Below are 17654 nucleotides of genomic sequence, written 5' to 3' on the forward strand. Positions count from 1 at the left end.
TTTCTTCCTAGTTTTCAGCAGGAAGGTTGACTCAAGTACCTAACTTGCCATTATATCAGAATCTGAAATAACAATTTAAAAGTAGGAACGTAGTTCATCTGTACTAGGTTGTATTCTAATTCCTAGAACTAGTTCCATTATTCTGTTCTCATCCACTGAACTGTTCTTTTGCTATCACTATATATAGTGTTTTCTAAAACTATATAGATTTCTTCGTTAGTCATCCACAGTGTTTTCATATGTTTGCCTGCTTATTTTGCAAGATAAAATTTTTTATTTAAAAATATATGTACTTTTTTCAAAAGATAACATTTTCAAAAGTTTAGTCCCCTTCTTCTCACCCCACTGCCTTTTCCCTTAGTTTTCCATTTTTCCTCCCCAAAGGCATCTCTATTGCAAATTTCTTGTATAACACTTTTTTATAAGGGCTCTTTCATGTACTAGCATGTACACATATTTATTCTTTTGTTCTCCGTTTTGCACAAATCACAGCCTGTACACATCATTTATACCTTGCTTTTATCACTATACATTTTGGCAGTCATTTTGTATCATTGCAATACGACTGTTTCTTTTTTTTTAACAATTGAGTATTATTCAATTGAATTTATGTACTATAGTTTATTATCTATTTTTGAATGTTATTTAGAGTAGTAGATATCAAATTGTTTAAAATTTTAGTTAGAAACTTTTGCTTCTGGAAAGATGGAGATATATTTTTCCCTATTCCTCTCACTAAGTACAACTAAAACACTGGCCATTATGTATAAAACAAAGAAGATTTCGAAAGGTAAAAAGACTGGTTAAGGACTTTGGGACTCAAGAAACAACTTGAATTCTCTGGGTTTTCTTCTACCTTAAATTACCCAGACTTGGAGTTGGAGACTTTGGCCACCTGGAAATGCCAGTGAGCACAGGCCAGCAAAAGTCCCAGTAAAAGCCTGATCTCTCTTTAGCCAAAGGACCAAGAAGGGGGCAGCCTAGCAACACAGAAAATGTATAGAGCATAGTCACTCCACCCAAACACCATGGACGAAACTGTGCCTCACAACTACAATGCTGGAAAGGCTGAAAGAGGAGCCTAGACTCACACACAACTGGTGTAAAGGTGCTCCAGCCCCACCCCTGCTGGGGTGGTGTCAAAGATGGCCAAGGAGAGAGCCGTGATTTTTGTCCCTGCTGGACAAGAACGAGCCCACTCTCTGTGGTGTCCATGGAGACCATGATGGAATCCTGGATTTCCTTACCCCCACCACAGCATCCTCATCCTATTGAGGTGGTGTCAGAGAAAGCCTGGTGGAGAGTCAGGACCACCACCATGGCCAAGTGGTAGCAAGGCTGCCCACACCGTGGTGTCAGCGTAGACCATATGGAGAACCAGAACCAGCTGTAACAAGGAGCCATCCACCCTTCGGCATTAACAGATGCGAAATGGAGAACCTGGACTTCTATCTCCACCTGAGGCAGAGGCTGGAGCAGTATCAGAGAAAGCCAGCAAGAACAGAACATTTAAATAAGATCCAGAGTCTCATAACAATGTGAAAATGTCCAGATTTCAGTCAAATATCACTTGTTACACTGAGAAACAGGAAGATCTCCACTGGATAGAAAAAACGACAACCAATAGATTTCCCAAGCCAAGATAACAGAGATGGTGGGATTATCTAACAAAGATTTTAAAGCTGCCATGCTAAAAATGCTTTAAAAAGCGATTATATACGTGTTTGAAACAAATGAAAAAGTAGAAAGCCTTAGTAAAGAAGTAGAAATTCTCAGCAAAGAAACAAGATATAAAGATGAACCAAATGGGAATTTTAGAAGTGGAAAATATAATTAAAATACAAAGTACAGTGATGGAACTCAACAGCAGAATGGAAGGACGGAGGAAAAATTCAGTGAACTGGAAGACAGAACAATAGAAACCACCCAATCTGAACACCAGAGAGAAAATAGACTGAAGTAAACTGAACATTACCTCAGGAATTTGTTTGACTGTAACAGAAGCTCTAACCTTGTCATCGGAGTTTCAGAAAGAGAGGAGAAAGAAAGTGGAACTGAAAAAGTCTTGAAGAATAATGGCCAAAATTTTAATTTGGAAAGAAATTTAAACCTACAGATTTAAGAAGAAATTAGAAATCAGTAAAAGAAAGATAGACCCAAGGATAGACCCAGAGAAATTCATGCCAAGATGTCATAATTAAACTTCTGAAAACTGAAAATAAAGAAAAACTCTTAAAAGCACTGAGAGAAATGACTACTTACCTATAGGGGAAAAACAATTTGAAGGACAGTGGATTTCTGATTAGGAACCATGGAGGCCAGAATGAAATGGCAAAATATTTTTCAGGTGCTGAAAAAGAACTGTTAACCCAGAATTGTCTACCCAGTGAAAACGTCCTTCAGGAATAAAAGGGAAATCAAGAAATTTCCGGATAAACAAAAACTAAGAGACCTTAAAAAAATGGCTAAAATAAATTTTCAGTACAGAAAGGAAATGATCAAAGAGAGAACCCTGGGACACCAGGAAGAATATGGTAGACAAAAATGTGTGTAATACAGTAGATTATTTTCCTCCTTTTGAGGGTTTTAAATTATATTTGATGGTGGAAGAAAGAATTAGAACACTGTGGTTCTAAATGTATGTACAGAAAATTATCCATGAATCAAAGAGGAAATTTTAAGGGAAACTTTAAAAATATGGAACTGAGTGAAAGTGAAAATACAACATAAAATTTGTGAGAACAGCTAATGCAGTTCTGAAAGGGAAATTTATAGCATTAAATATATACATTAAAAAAGAGGAATGTCTCAAATCAATAATCTAAGTTCCCATCCTAACAACCTAGAATTAAAAAAAGCAAAATAGACACAAAGCATTCAGAAAGGAGGAAATAATAAAGAGCAGAAATCAATGAAATTGAAAACAAAAAAACAGAAAAATCAATGAAACTGAGAGCTGGCTCTTTGAAAAGACATAGCTCCTAGCAAGACTACAAAGAAAAAAGAAGACATTGCTAATATCAGGAAAAGTATGGGCCACCTCTACATGCTCTGCAGACATCAAAAAAAATTAGGGAATACCAAAACAAGAAACAACACAAAACCCAAAAAAGAACCTCTACACACAAAAATTTGACAATTTAGGTAAAATGAATGAATTTCTCAAAAAAACAGAACTCACTCAATATTAAATTGATCATTTGAATAACACTGTAAGTATTAAGGAAATTGAATTTATAATTAAAAACTCCTGAAAAGTAAATGTCCTGACCCAGATCATTTCACTCGAGAATTCTACCAAACATTTAAGAATTAATGCTAACTCTGCATTGTCTTTTCCAGAAATAGAAGAGGAGGGAACACTTCCCAGTATTTATTACCTTGATACCAAAGCCAGACAAGTTAATGCAAAAAAAAAAAAAAAAAAAAGGAAACTACAGATCGTTATCCCTCATGAATATAGGTATAAAAAGCCCTAATAAATTATTAGCAAATTGAATTCAGCAGTATATACAAGTTTATTCTAGAGATGCAAGGCTGGTTCAATATCTGAAATTGGTGTAATCCCCATATTAACAAGCCAAAGAAGAAAAATCCCATGATTGTGTTAATTGATGCAGAAAAAGAATTTAACCAAATTTAACATCCTTTCATGGTAAAAACTCTCAGGAAAACAGGAATAGAGAACTTTCTCAACTTGATAAACAGCATCTACCAAAAGCCAAAAGCACTTCATACTCAATGGTGAAAAACTTTCCCAAGTTTCAACCACATAGCATATGTTCAACTATCTACTCAACAGCTCTTAGATATTTCATAGACATCTCAGGAGCAACATGTCCAAAATTGAATGTCTACTTTACACCTCCCACACCTACCCTACCTATCTTCTCCAACTCACCAAATTGCACATATAATGGGCTCCTTAGCACAAAACCTTGGAGTCATCTGTGATAAGAGCAATCTTATTCTCACAACAAAAATCCAGTCTTGGCTTCCTTAGTCTGTTCTCTACACAGCACCTTGAGTGCCTTACATGTTGAGTCAAACCATGGCTATTCTCTTATTAAAACTCTTTGGTAGCTTCCCATGATGCTAATAAAGCAATTTTGTAGTTTTCAGAATATGGAAACATTTTTATAATGATTCCTGAGTAATACTAACACATCATTTATTCTCTAATAAATATTTATTGCTAAACAGCTATGTGCTGGGAAGCCCATTAAATATTGGTACCATGACTGTGGAAAAAATAAACCTGGCCATTACACTCATGGAGCTTAAAATCCAGGGGAGAATACAGGTACGTAATTATTATATAGTGTGCTCGGTGCGAGGATGTGAAAAATACAGAGTGCTATGAGAGCATTTGCAAAGGCCTCCTTTCTAGAGGAAGTGGAAAGTAAACCGAGACCTGTAACATAGTTAGAAATGAAGCAGGTGGGGGAGGGGGCAGAAAGAGAGAGAGAAAGTGATTAGGCAGGTGTGAAGTTGGGAAAGGTGGAAGAATAGTTAAGAGCAGTTAAATAGGGTCCAGACCCCAAAGAGCCTTGTATATTATGCTAAGACTTTTGGACTTTATCCTAAGAAATTAAGGATTCTGAATTGAGATTATGAACTGGAGGATTATGAATAAGAGAGTGACATAAAATTTCTGTGTTAGAATGATTATTTAAGCTGCAATTTGGAGGATGAGTCAGAGAGACAAGACTAGAGGTAAAGAGAGTAGCTAGAAAGTGGTTATCAAATCCAGATGGGTAGTAATGGTGATCTGCACTCAGTTAATGCCTGGAGAGATGAATATTGGATGTAATCAAGAGATAGTTAGGAGATAGGGTTGATGGCACTTGACAGAGAGAAAGCAGCCAGGGAGGTTGCCCAAGTTTCTGTGAGAGTATGTGAAAAGAGGAGCAGCTTTATAGAAAGGATGAATCCAGATTTGTACAAGATTAAGTGTGAATTCCCTGTGGAACTTCCTAAGGGGAACGTCCTATGGACAGTTCTAAATTTGGTTTCAGAAATGAGTGAGTGAGGATGTGGGGGAGTGATGGAGAGAGATATGGATGGGGATTAGTATTTTTTTCCTTCCCTGTGATATTTTTATCTCTAAGTGTTTAAATAACGTTTAAGGATCTTAAGTTGTATGTTCTCTGTTACCATACCGAGAAGAGGAATGGTAGACTTGTTAAAACTTGTTAAGAAGTTGTGTTTACTTTTAAAAGTTAGTGATCCTTGAATGAAGACACTGGTTGGCTCTAATTCAGGAAAAGTGGGGACTTCCCCTTGATGTTAAATATAAGTTTGTGTGTGACACATAGTGATCTAGAACTTTGCTGTTACACTCTGTTTTTCAGTGTGTGTGAAATTCAGCATAAGGTGCAGTTGTGGTCTGTTCAAGCTGCCATAACAACAACAACAACAGCAACAAAAACATAAATGGGGTAGCTTATAAACAACAGAAATTTATTTTTCACAGTTCTGGAGGCTGGGAAGTCCAAGATCAAGGTGCTGGCAGATTTGGTGTGTGGCAAGGGCTGCTTTCTGGTTTATAGATGAGGCTTTCTGGCGATGTTCTCACATGGTGGAAGGACTGAGGGTTCTCTCTCGGGCCTCTTTTATAAGGACACTAATCCCATTTATGAGAACTCTGCCCTCATTACCTAATCATCGTCCAAGGGCACCACTTCCAATACCATCACCTTGAGGGTTAGAATGTCAATATATGAATTTTGGGGAGACACACAAATTCAGACCAAAGCAGGTGCATTTCTTCAAGAAACACAGCATCATGGTTGAGAGTAGGGGCTCTGAAGCCAGCCTGCCTGGCTTTAAGTTCCAGCCCTGTCATCTACCAATGGTGTGATCTTGTGCAAATTATTTAACTTCTCCAAGTTTGTTTCGTCACTTATAAAATGGAAAAAATATTACCTACATCCTTAGTTTTTGTGAGAATTGAGTTAATAATGAAAGCATTTAGAACAGAACTAAAGTGTTCTATTCTTTAATAAAGCATTTAGAACAGAACTAAATAACTAAATAATTAATATTATTATTGTTATTATCATTATTGTTAATAGGCACAGGCTTAATTAATGGAGGTAGCCAGGGCCATGATTAACTTAAATCTGTGGTGTGTACTGCAGGGGCCTCTTGACTGTAAAGCGCCAAGGTGTCTCTCAATTCCTGTGACTTCGCTGAAGACTGTGAACTGCAATGATGTGAAGATGATAGTTATGCTTTCACTGTTTCATGCTTTTTAATTATGGGAGTGGGTGGTTACGTATTAGGAGGAAACCGGGGGTTGTTAACTGCACATTAATAAGAAACTGGGAAAATGTAAGAGTATTTCTGTTTTCTTTGTATCACTAATGATTTTTTTTTACAGACTGTCGATTTTAGTTCTGACCTGAAGAAATAGTGTTTCCATGTAGGTTTTCTGCTCCAAGATGAAACAAAAAACCTTCCTATTTAAACTTATAGATGGACTAAAGTTATAATGAGGCAGGTTCTTTCTTTTTTTTCTTTTCTGAAAAGCTCATCTTCATTTACAATCAACATGGCTTGGGAGGAGGACAGACTGATATAGGGACTAAAGTGCTGAGGGTGGGGTCTGGACCAGTGAAAAGAATTGTGAAAACATGGGGTGACAATGCCACACCCTCAGCATCCCTACAATTTGGCCACTTGCACAGAGATACAGGTCTTTCTTGATCTTCCCTGGAATCCTGCTATGAAAAATAAATTCATTCAGGAATGAAGGTTACACTTATGTGATTGCCATTTTCACTGTTAGATTATTTCCTATCATGTTCTCACTTATTGGTGGGAGCTAAAAATAAATAAATCAATTCACACACACACACACACACACAAAAAAAAAACCGGGGGGCGGGGAAGAAGACACAACAACTACAATTCCTTGAAGTTGATACGACAAGCAAACAGAAAGGATATTGTTGGGTGGGAGGGGGGAGAGGGAAGAGGGAGGGGGTTTTGGTGATGGGCCACAATAATCAACCACATTGTATATCGACAAAATAAAATTAAGGAAACAAACAAAAAAAAGATTATTTCCTATAAACTAATATTTTACTTTGAATTTATAGGAATTTGAAAGGGATTATGTTGCATTTAAGTCCAAAACATTGGATTTTGACAGACGGCTTGGGACAATTCTTTGTGAAGCTTTCTTTAACTGCAATGGTTTAGAAGCAGCGTTTAAGGTTAGTTCTGAAGAAGCTCTCACAAAAATGTTTTACTAATGAATAATTTAGACTGTTAGATGAAAGGGGCGAATACATTCCTTTCTATTTCAGGTAAAGTATTAACTAGATTAACAAGTCACGTTACCTTTTAATTCAGCTTGATGTATAAAAACTTTTAATAATGCACTAATGAATAACGAAAATACTTTGGACAAGGTCATTTTTAGGAAGCTTAACTATTTTTTATTTTTATTTTTTTGCATTCACAGTGTTTTGGCTTTCATTACCTTTAGAGCAAATTTGGCGTGACCAATGAAAATATTGATTCAAAATTAAGCTGCAGTGAAAAGTGAAAAATATCTTTTAATTCACGATTTTCTTTTCTTTGCATTGTTTACATACGTTGGGTCCACCTGCTTATTTCATTATTCTGACTGAAGGAAGTAGCAATTTACCTACTGTATTTAATCAGGCATAAGACATCATTGATTATTAGACACACCATTATTTTTTGTATCAATAAAGAAAAAGCTGCCAAATAATTATGATTCCATTGATTGTAATAATGCAATCCAGTTTCAGAGTTGTTGAAACATTGAAAGAATGTTTGTCATGATGAAATACAGTTTGTTGTAGAATTAAGAGTTGCATAAAAGAAAAGCATCTTGATAGTTCCCCCAAATGAAAGCTTATAATATGGGAAGAAACTTGCTTGTCAAAGAAGAGAATTAAAAATTAAGTGTAAATTAGTAATTAGGTGACATCCCAAAAAAGGAATTGAGGATTCAATATCAGAAGAAACACAGCTAGGGAATCATGGGCACAATTCATTTAAAATGGCAGGGCAAAACAATGTAGCAGACACAGACTTTTAAAAGATAATGTTTGATTTTGACCTTCAAATTCAAGTGAATTGGCTGGAAAGTGGTGAAGTCCCAGTGCCCTCTAGCCATAGACAAGAATTTTAATGTGGAGAATTCATAAGGGTCAGATAGTTTTATTTTTTTTTAAGAACTCTTCAATGAAAATAAGATGCTGATAGTTAAAATATATAGCCTGTTATAAAATGTCCTGTAATCTCATTTCTTAAGTACGATTACTATTATATTCAATGCTGATACTAATTTTTCTTTGACAAGATACGTGTACATATTTCTCTTTGACAAAAATGGCATTCTGATCCTCTCTTTTAACCTTTTCCATTTAGCAGAGTCATAAATATTTTTCTCACCTTTGCAGCAGAATTCGACAATTCAACAATATGATTTTTTTTTTTTTTTTTTTGACCGGTAAGGGGATCGCAACCCTAGGCCTGGTGTGGTCTGCACCACGCTCAGCCAGTGAGCGCACCGGCCATCCCTATATAGGACCTGAACCCACGGCCTCAGCACTACCAGTGTCACACTCTCCCAAGTGAGCTACGGGGCCGGCCCCGACAATATGATTTTTTAATGTCTGCATAGTAGTCTATCATTTTCTTTCATGCTTTTATAAATAACTGGAAGAAAGAATGTAGAGTAAAATAATTACAGAGATTTTTTTTTTTTTTTTTTTTTTTGGTATCTGGCTGATATCGGGATCTGAATCTTTGACCTTGGTGTTATAAGGCTGTGCTCTAACCAACTGAGCTAAGCAGCCAGCCCACTCAAGCTGTTTTTAATTCAAGTCTGTCTTCTTGCCCTCATCATAGCCTTTAATATGGACTCTATTATAGTACACGCCAGTTATTTTTTTCTAAACAATTTTATCTCTTACCTTATTGTCATGTATTTGTTTCTTTAATTTTCCATATACTTGCATCTTGTCAGCTGAAAAAATGTGAGATGAGACCCTGCTCTCAGAACATCTGCAAAGTGGGAGCATCATCTCATAGCTTTTGTTACGTTTAGGTTGCTTTCTGCGGTGCCATACAAAGCAGGCATTTAATAACTGCTGTGTGGTGAGATGGGCTGACTGGTAATTTGAGTGTTGAAATGATACACTGATGAGGATCCAATACTGGAAGAGTAATGGCGGAAGAAAAATTATAGGGTTGTATACTTAGGGAGAAAATCGTTTCAACCATAGATACAGGTTGATGAACTCTGACCATTTACTGTTGGTCTCAGGGAAGAAATATTTGTAGACTGTTCTCTGAGGTCGACTATTTGATGCCTGTTACTGTCAAAGATGTGGCCAGGAAGAGCACTGGAACTTAAACACTCTTCTACTCAAGTATAAAACCATAGTACCTCAAAATGCAGAGTGCTGGCACTCACTAAAAACCCAAACAAAATGCTCACGAATGACTCTGAAATCTACATGAAGGTAGACTGAAGGGTGTAAGAAAAAGAAGTGTCTAGAAAAAGACTCAGACAACTTGAAAGCTATAAAATTCTGACGTGTATATGGTTCAGGAGGCCGCAAATTAAAAAAAAAATCTTTCAAAGAGGTAAACCTAGGATGAATATAAATACGTACTACTTTGAACAGTGACAACAGAGTTATGAAAAACTGTGTATTACCTAATGAAACTGAGAAGTAAAATAAAATTAAGGTTAACCTTACAGATCTTAATTTGGAATATTTAAGTATAGAAGCATATAGCGGGAATCAATCTTTAGCTTTTTGAGGTCTATGTGAAGGGAAATGTCTATGAACTTTGTAGAACAGCTTTTAGTTCTACTATGACAAGACTCAAGAGGTTCAGATGACCTTTATTCTCATCCTGGAGGATAATTTTATGTATTTGTGATGATGAATAATTATGATAATGTGCACTGCCTAAATGGTTGAGACTTTTCTTACTACTTTTTAGCTTTACGACCTCCCCAAAGAATATTTTGTCTATATCTTTCGTCTTCTACCCTTGGAATTAAGTACCATTAAGCAGGTGGGCAAGATGAGCAATAGCTGGGAAGCTTCTGGTATTATTTCAGTTGTGGTCAGTATAATAAGTGTTTGAAAAGTAACGGGAAATAGATGTATTTCCTAATTGTTGAAGTACATGGAATGCAGTTAAGTCTATGAGGCGGTGTTTACTTTTGAGTGTTGACATGAAGCCCGAACTCAACAAAACAGTGTCTGTGGAAAGAAAGTTCATTTACCTTTTGCCTAGTTAGCAGCTAACCAAGTGGATTCAAAAATATTTAACAGACTCTGTTGTACTTGTAATTGGTGTTACTAGAAAAAGCCAGAAGGCATTTGTCTAATTTGGCCCTCAGGATAGTTAACTTACATTTTAGTTTGTATAATTTTTTATGTTTTTTCCTCAATGAATGTAATTTATTAAAATGCTTACCAAATTTTTGTAATGACGATTTTTTTTTGTTAGTAAAACAATTTCTGGGAGACACCTATTCTCGAAGAAAAAGAACAAATCTCTATCTTTTGCCATATTGCTAACAAGGCATAAGCCTTGGTATATAGTTTTTCTGCCACCTTAAATGTTTAGTTATTTTGAGGAGCTGTCTTCTTTTAGAGAAAATATCTATATAACAGGCCTAATAACTAACATATTATGAAACCCACATGGAATAATCAAATAAAATAACATAACTTTCCATGGCACGTTAGCTGATAAAAGGCTGTACAGTGAAGCACAGACCTAGATGCCACATTGCCCAGTTTCAAATCCCAGCTCTACCACTAGTTGTATGAATTTGGACAAGTTACTCCCTCTCTGTAACTCAGTTTTCTCATCTGGAGCATGTGATAATAACAGCATTTTTAAGGCCCTTAACATACAGTGCCTGGATAGTACTATTTAAACATTGGTTATACAAAACTATACATTTTAGTTTCATCATTTTGCTTTCGAGGAAAGCTATCTCTTACTGGTGCATGGAAGAATCTACGTATGGCAGTAAACAAGACAGGAAGCTAATGGGAATCCAAGGTTAGGCTCCCTAGATAGCTAAGCTTTATGGAATCTGGTGGCGAAGGTTAGTGTGAAGTCTAGGGGGCGCCACTGACTGAGCAAGAGGAGTTTGTGGACCTTCAGTCTTCTGTTTTGCTGGTAATGTGATCCTGTTGAGTCCATGTGTCTGCTTTCTTTTGTCCACTACTAGTTGGCTTCCTTTGCTTGCTAGTAGTTTCTATTCATAATTTTAGTCATCATGGATTCAGCCAGTCATGCCTTGACTCTCTCTGAGAAAGAAAGAATCTGATTAGCTGAAGACCTCTGTTTGAGCCAGGACATTCATATCAAAGGAGCTGTCCACCTGTGGAGTGGTTGTCCTTGGACAGTCAGCACTGCTGATCCATACCATTGTTGGGGTGGCTGGGGTGTGTGGATGCACCAGCGGCCATTGACAGGCAGCCACTGTGATGGGACATATGATATAATTATTGATGGTCTGACCTAGAAGTCCTCCATATGGATATGGATATTCTTATATCTAAAGGATACATAGATAGGAGGAAAGAACAAATGCCAAGTACATAAATCTTGCTTCTATTGTTATGTCTGAAAACATCTTTAAAACATTTTTTGGAGCCCAGCAAGAAGTAGTATTAGCTGTGAGCAGGGATTGCTGTCAGACAGTGGTTCATTTCTGACCCCTCTCGAAATTACATCTAGAATTTAGTTTTTGAGGTGTATAGAAATTTTAGGGAGATGCAAAAATATGTTTTACATTCTGAGGCATTGCAGTATACTTTTTAGGGTTTCAGACTTTTCCTCTATCTAGAGGTATATGAAGTTTAATGGGGGAAATTGTGAGTTTTTTTTGTGTTAGAAACTCATAGTTCTGAACTTTACCTTGATTTTCTTTGATTTGATTTTTTTATAGCTTTTGACCATATTTGGGAATTTTCTAGAGAAACCAGTTGTCATGGAAATTTTCAGCCCACATTACAGCACACTAGTGCATATGTTTAATACAGAGTTGGATATGTGTAAGCAATTGTATAATGAGCACATGAAACAGGTAAGTGGTGGGTAAGGTTGAGCACATCCACAGTATCATTTTTGCAGGTAATAGCCATCTGCTAGAACTATATTTGATTATGCCTAAAGATTAGATATAGGCACTAACATTTTTATGCTTTAATTGGCTTCCTCATGGAGATGGACAGCCTGCTTTAGGGTTCTGCTCTTCCGCTAATCAAGTTATTAACACACATACCTTATGTACTTACTTGTGAAAGTACCAAAATGAACAATTGCTTACAAGGTTTGAAGGCACTCTTATTAAATATTCTCTTTCTTCCTCTTCACCAAAATGTCAACCTGCAGATTGAACATGGACATGTAGTTCTTAACAAGAATATGCCATTTACTGCAGGAAATATCAAATGGGCCAAAGAGGTCCTCGAACGACTGCAGATGTTTTGGTCAAACTTTGCATCTCTCCATTATCTGTAAGTACTTAGGCTTATTTCATGGTAAATTATCCTAATGTTATGGGTGATTTTTATATGTGGCAGTGAACTGTTCATAGCACGTAAAAAGTCATTGCCTTATTTCACCTTTTTCCTTGGTTGGATTTCTTGAGAGGCCCATCCCGTGGTTTTGGAATATTTTTAATGGGACTCTTACAATTTCATATATTTACATGTTTTCAGGTCATTTTTTTCTTTTTACTTTTCCTTTTCACCCACAATATATTTGGAGTTTTTTGTTACTATTTTTCATTTCTCCGAAAACTAACAATTCTTTTGTTATGCTGTGCTCTGTGCCTTTTTTTTTTTTTTCCTTCGTAGGAATTGGTAACTTGTTGCTGTCAAAACTTGTTGCTGTTAAATCTTTTGAGTTTCATTTATTTTGTAACTTTATCTATCTTTTATTTACTTATTTATTCACATTTATTTTTATTTATTTTAATTTATCAACGTACAATGTACTTGATTGTTGTGTCCCTTTACCAATTCCTCCTTTTCCCCCCTCCCCCCATCAACATCATATCTGTTCACTTGTCTTAAGTTCAAGGAATTGTGATTGTTGTGTCTTCTTTTTCTTTCTCTGTCTTTTAAAGTAAAAACAATCCATGAACATTACTTGGTCTTTAATGTTTCTCTTCCTGATTGCTTATAGAGTATTATACTTTATATTATGTATTTTATATGGTGTATTATTATAAGATAATTAAGCTGAAACCTATCTAATGTATACACAAGTAGAAAAACCTTATTTCTACAGATTCTTGGACAACCCTGATGATGCATTAGTTTATCAGAAATTTATTGAAATGACCACTTTGCTAGACCAATTTGAAAATCGTGTCTATAATGAGTGGAAAAGTAATGTGGATGAAATCTGTGAGTTCAATTTGAATCAACCCTTAGTTAAATTCAGTGCCATAAATGGTCTTCTCAGTGTCAACTTTGACCCAAAGGTAGGGATTTGGCTTTTTGAGATGTTTTATAGATGCCATTTTTATTCTAAGTGTATTCCTGATACTTCTAGTCATTTGTTTTATTTTGGGAAAATGTCAGTGCTGTGAGAAATATAACTGTAAACAACTTCTAAACTTGTTTTGTTTCCCAAATTCTGTATTAATTATTTGTTTTTTTCTTGTAATTATTTCTTCATGACCTCACTCTCACTAGATAATAAGCTACTGAGGGTAGGGTTCGTTTTATTTTATCTTTGTGTTCTGTGTTTCTAGCATAGCACGTGGCACTCGGTAACACTTGGTAAATGTCAGCTCAGCTGAATTGGATCATTAGTCTTTACAAGATGGTTTATGGCTTGAATATATTCATAACATGTATCAGTTTTTTAGTTAAAGTTTTATCATTTAAGTTAAAGTTTGGGAAATCCACAGAATATATGGAATGAAGATGTGTCATGCTTTTGATGGACAATGGTTAATTTTGATTTGTTGTAATTTCTTTCAAAGGGATGATAAGCTTGTATATGGTAATTAAAGTGATAGGATTTTTTAAAAATAATTTTTATGAAAAACGTAAAACAACATATTCATACCAAAAATAATATTAACAGTTACATAATATCCAGGGTGAATATTACCTTTATTTAACAGACCTTTTGTTACCCCATGATAAATCATATAAGAAAGGGAAATTTTATATGTTTTCTCAATAAATTTACTTTCTCATAATTTCATTACATGTTATGTAACAATGAAAGTACAGAAACTTTATTAGCAATTGTGTATATGTATACAATTGTATAATACAATATGTGCAGATATTATAAATATCAGTCGTGTGTATATATGCACGTGTGTATGTATACGTACATATATTTTAAACAAACTTTTCCAAGTCTGGTAGCTTGCTAGATAAGAAAGTAAGCTTTTTTTCTGTTTACCTACCATGGATATGCTTTAAGTAAAGGGCAAGCTTATAAAATTATCTATTTGTGAGTTTCTGTGACAAAAAAAAAAGTAGCTTAAACATTTGGCTGAATCTTTAGGTAGTAAGGGTTATATGTTCACTATTAGTGGTGACCCAGCTTTTCATTCAGTCCAAATTCAAGTCTAGGAAGTGACAAAGTTAACCTCACTGAGTTTGATGGTTATACTCTGCACCCTTATTCCATTTCCCTAAGATATATACAAAGAATATCATGTCTTTATTTTGCTAGTGAAACTCAGCACAGATATGTAAATATATGATCTGGACAACTGAGGATTCCCTCTACCTTCTGATTTCATAAAACCAATTTCTAGAAACTAATTTCCTGAAAATATTTTGAGATAGTTCATATACCAGTACTATATCATGGAATGTATGATTTTGTTTTTTTAAAAGCATATGAAACAAAAGCCTATGTACCTTCATAGTCTGGAAATATAGTAATCATATGAAATTTTAAGTGTTTTGAGTTAAACTTGTGTTAAAATATAATTATCTTCTTAAAATATATAATAATCCGTGATTTTCTTTTAATAGCTTGTAGCTGTGTTGAGAGAAGTAAAATACCTTTTGATGTTGAAGAAACCAGACATACCAGATTCAGCCTTAGCCATCTTCCAAAAAAGAAACACTATCTTAAAGGTTCGTGTTTTTAGATATTAGGGCATATTTTGAATAGAAATATTTTGAATTTTCATTATTAACGTAATAGACCTATGACATTTTTACGCCTCTGAGACAGAGAAAAGAGCTAACCTATTTGGCAATTTTTTTGTCTTGGGGTTTTCTTTGCTCAGTACATTGGAAATCTTGAAATTCTTGTGCAAGGTTATAATAAGCTGAAACAGACTCTTCTGGAAGTTGAATACCCTCTGATTGAAGATGAGCTGAGGGCTCTTGATGAGCAGCTGGAAGCCGCTGCAATGTGGCTCACCTGGCAGGACGACTGCTGGGGGTACATCGAGAGGGTGAAAATGGCCACCTCTGAGCTGGAGCACAGAGTTGAGCACACACAGAACAACGTGGAGGTGATCCAGCAGACCATGAGGGCTTGGGCGGACTGTACGCTCTTCCCCAGGAGAGAGCACAGAAGAGACGCTGCCTTTACTTTGGAGGACAACGGTGATTTGTTTGCCAAAAAATACAAGTTAATCCAAGAAGATGGCTGCAAAATCCACAACTTGGTGGAGGTAATTGCTTTTAAGATTTCAAAGCTTATAGAAGATCTTTTCATTTAGTTTAGAGAAGAGCCAAAAATATTTAACTTAAAGACTCTCTTATTGAGCCTGAAAGAGCTTTATGAATGGTTTTGTTAAGCATTTAAAGTGGAAGAGTTTGTGTTACTTGCCTGTAATTTCTGTAGCCCTCACTACTCTGCGGGGAGAGATTAGAATGTAAGATGTTTTGATTAAACAGAATGGCTAGAGATGGGGTCCTTACCTTTATCGTGGCTGTATCCTCTTTTGGATGCTATTAATAGCTACCAGTGTTTGTTGAGTGCCTACTAAGTGTTGGACACCTTGGGCGGAGTGTGTGTTCCTTCCCAGGAGAAAACACAGAAGAGACGCTGCCTTTACTTTGGAAGACAGGGGTGATTTGTTTGCTAAAAAATACAAGTTAATCCAAGAAGATGGATCATCTCATGGAACCCTCTCAACTGTCTCTTAAGGATGACAACAATAGTTACTGTCCTTTTCACAAATATTTGGGTTCCTCCAATAATAACAGGCACTATTCTATGGTTATCAATGTAAGAGAAAACAAAAAGCAAAACCAAGAAACAGAAGGCAGGAAAAATAAAAGCAAACAAGTAAAAAAGCAAAAAGAGTCCCTTGTTTAATGGAGCTTACACTATGGTCAGGGAAGATAGCAAGAGAAAATAACAAATGTATATGTCAGTTGTAATAGGAGCAAGGGTAAAAAATAGGGATATCAGAATGGGTGGGCCAGGGATAGCAGAAATGGGAAGGGGGATAGGATTTTACATGGGGTGGTTGGGAAGTCCTCTTTACTAAGGTAGCATTTCTGCAGAGAACTGAAACAGAATGAGCCATTTGAATATCCAGAGGACATTCTAGAAAGAGAACTGCAAAAGTTTTGAGGTCAGAGCCTGCTTGGTCTGTCCAAGGATCAGGTAGAGAGCCACTGTAACTGAAGCAGAATTTGCAAGGGGAATGGTAGTAGAGGGTGAAGTTTGAAAGGGACTCAGGGCACATCACATGGGATCTGCAGGCAAGTATGAGGACTTCGGATTTTACTCTAAGGAGTAATAGCAGCCAGAGACTTTTTGCTCAGAGGCTTTCTCTGTCAAGTGTAAACCACAGGGGTCAAGGAAGTGGTAGACAGGGAGACTGTTAGGAGCTCACTCTAATAATCTGGGTGGGAGGTGATGATGCCTTGGGCTAGGGTGGTAGTGGTAAAGGCACTTCATAGTTTGGATCTATTTTGAATGTAGAGCTAGCAGGATTTGCTGTGGGAAGTCAGACAAGAGAAGTCAAGGATGATTTCAAGGTTTTTGGTCTGAGCAACTGGACAAATGGAGTTCCTTTTATTAATATGGGGAAGACTATGGTGGGGCAGATTTTGTAGGAAGCCTGATTGGAGTGGGCTAATGAGAGAGTGAGAGAAATGGGAGTGGAGAAAGCCGATAAACTCCTGAGAAGCCCTGTTGTGGGGCCAACTGAAACTGGGCAGTACCTGGGGCATGTATGTCAGGGTTGGGGAGGGTTTGATTTTTAATATTGGTGGATGTTTGCATGTTGATTGGAATGATCTAATAGAGAGGAAAAACTGTTAGAGAAAAGTTGTTCAGGGAATGGGATTTGATAAATATATGTAGAATTTGGCTTTAGATAGGAACATAGAACATTCCTCTGCGGTAGCAGAGGGAGGAAAGGCAGAGGACAGGAGTATGGTGCCCACAGGCAGGCAGTGCTGGTGGTGGGGAAGTTGATTTCTCATGGCACCTATTTCTAAGTAGAAAAAGGATGGGTATGGGGCCGGCCCCGTGGCTCACTTGGGAGAGTGCGGTGCTGATAGCGCTGAGGCCACGGGTAGGATCCTATGTAGGGATGGCCGGTGCGCTCACTGGCTGAGCGTGGTGCAGACAGCAACGTGCCAAGGGTTGCCATCCCCTTACTGGTC

At 36.6% G+C, this 17654-nt stretch overlaps 1 protein-coding gene across 1 annotated transcript in view; it reads left to right on the top strand.

Moving 5' to 3' along the window:
• Window positions 1–17654, top strand: part of DNAH11 (dynein axonemal heavy chain 11) — a 315191-nt gene that overhangs the window by 25156 nt on the left and 272381 nt on the right. Inside the window, exons 9-14 of the mRNA XM_063101058.1 lie at window positions 7107–7223; window positions 11978–12115; window positions 12424–12548; window positions 13327–13522; window positions 15048–15152; window positions 15308–15700. Coding sequence (XP_062957128.1) covers window positions 7107–7223; window positions 11978–12115; window positions 12424–12548; window positions 13327–13522; window positions 15048–15152; window positions 15308–15700 — 1074 coding nt within the window. The remainder of the gene's footprint in view (window positions 1–7106; window positions 7224–11977; window positions 12116–12423; window positions 12549–13326; window positions 13523–15047; window positions 15153–15307; window positions 15701–17654) is intronic.

The sequence above is a fragment of the Cynocephalus volans genome, chromosome 6 (assembly GCF_027409185.1).
Source record: "Cynocephalus volans isolate mCynVol1 chromosome 6, mCynVol1.pri, whole genome shotgun sequence".
NCBI classification, from domain to species: domain Eukaryota; kingdom Metazoa; phylum Chordata; class Mammalia; order Dermoptera; family Cynocephalidae; genus Cynocephalus; species Cynocephalus volans.